The 781-nt window shown below is 41.9% G+C and overlaps 1 protein-coding gene across 1 annotated transcript in view; it reads right to left on the reverse strand.

Moving 5' to 3' along the window:
• Positions 1–781, reverse strand: part of LOC119592237 (carboxypeptidase E-like) — a 28,024-nt gene that overhangs the window by 10,092 nt on the left and 17,151 nt on the right. The window contains exon 10 of the mRNA XM_037941069.1: positions 26–204. Within this exon, the coding sequence (XP_037796997.1) occupies positions 26–204 (179 nt within the window). The remainder of the gene's footprint in view (positions 1–25; positions 205–781) is intronic.

Raw genomic sequence — 781 nt, forward strand, 5'->3', positions numbered from 1 at the left:
ACGAAAAAAAAACAAGCGTACCAACCTGCGCCTGAGGAACCAGGACCTCAGGAATCGACGTGAGATCGAAGTCCCTCCGCACGGCTTCCGTGTGGGGAGGGTTGGTCACCGTGACTGTGTGGGTGAGGGGCAGGTAACCCTCAGCCTCTGCGGTGAGTTCGTAGGTCCCTGGAGTGAGCAGGCGCCAGTAGTCACCCTCGTGGACTGTTGGAGGAAGAGGTTGGAGGGGGTGGGTAATATTAGGGGAGGGGGGGGGTCGAAAAGGGTTGTTGGGTGATGTTGGGGTTTGTGCGATGGGTGTTCGATGGCGTTGATGTGGAGGATAAATAATTGGTTGAAGGATGTGGGTATTATGGGTTGATATGGAGGGTGTGGATAGTATTAGATCATGTGAAGGATGTGGATATTATATAATAATGCGGAGGATGCGTATAATATACATAGGATTATGCGAGGATGTGGGTAATATTAGATCATGTATATATACACATATGTGTGGCTGTGGATAATATTGATGTGGATAATGTACAATTATGTGAATAATGTGGATGGTATGGATTATGTGAAAGATGTGTTACGTGAAATTTGAATTCTAAGAAATGGTAAAGATAAATTGCAAAGCTCTATGTCACATATACCTGGTACATTTTGTAAAACAAATATTGTTATAATGGTATGTGCTAGATTTAAATTAAATTTATCGGGAACTTTGACTATTGAAATGAGAATAATTTATAAATATTACCAGTCAATCATAAAACAGTGACTATCAACAATGAAA

The sequence above is a fragment of the Penaeus monodon genome, chromosome 29 (genome assembly GCF_015228065.2).
Source record: "Penaeus monodon isolate SGIC_2016 chromosome 29, NSTDA_Pmon_1, whole genome shotgun sequence".
Taxonomy (NCBI): domain Eukaryota; kingdom Metazoa; phylum Arthropoda; class Malacostraca; order Decapoda; family Penaeidae; genus Penaeus; species Penaeus monodon.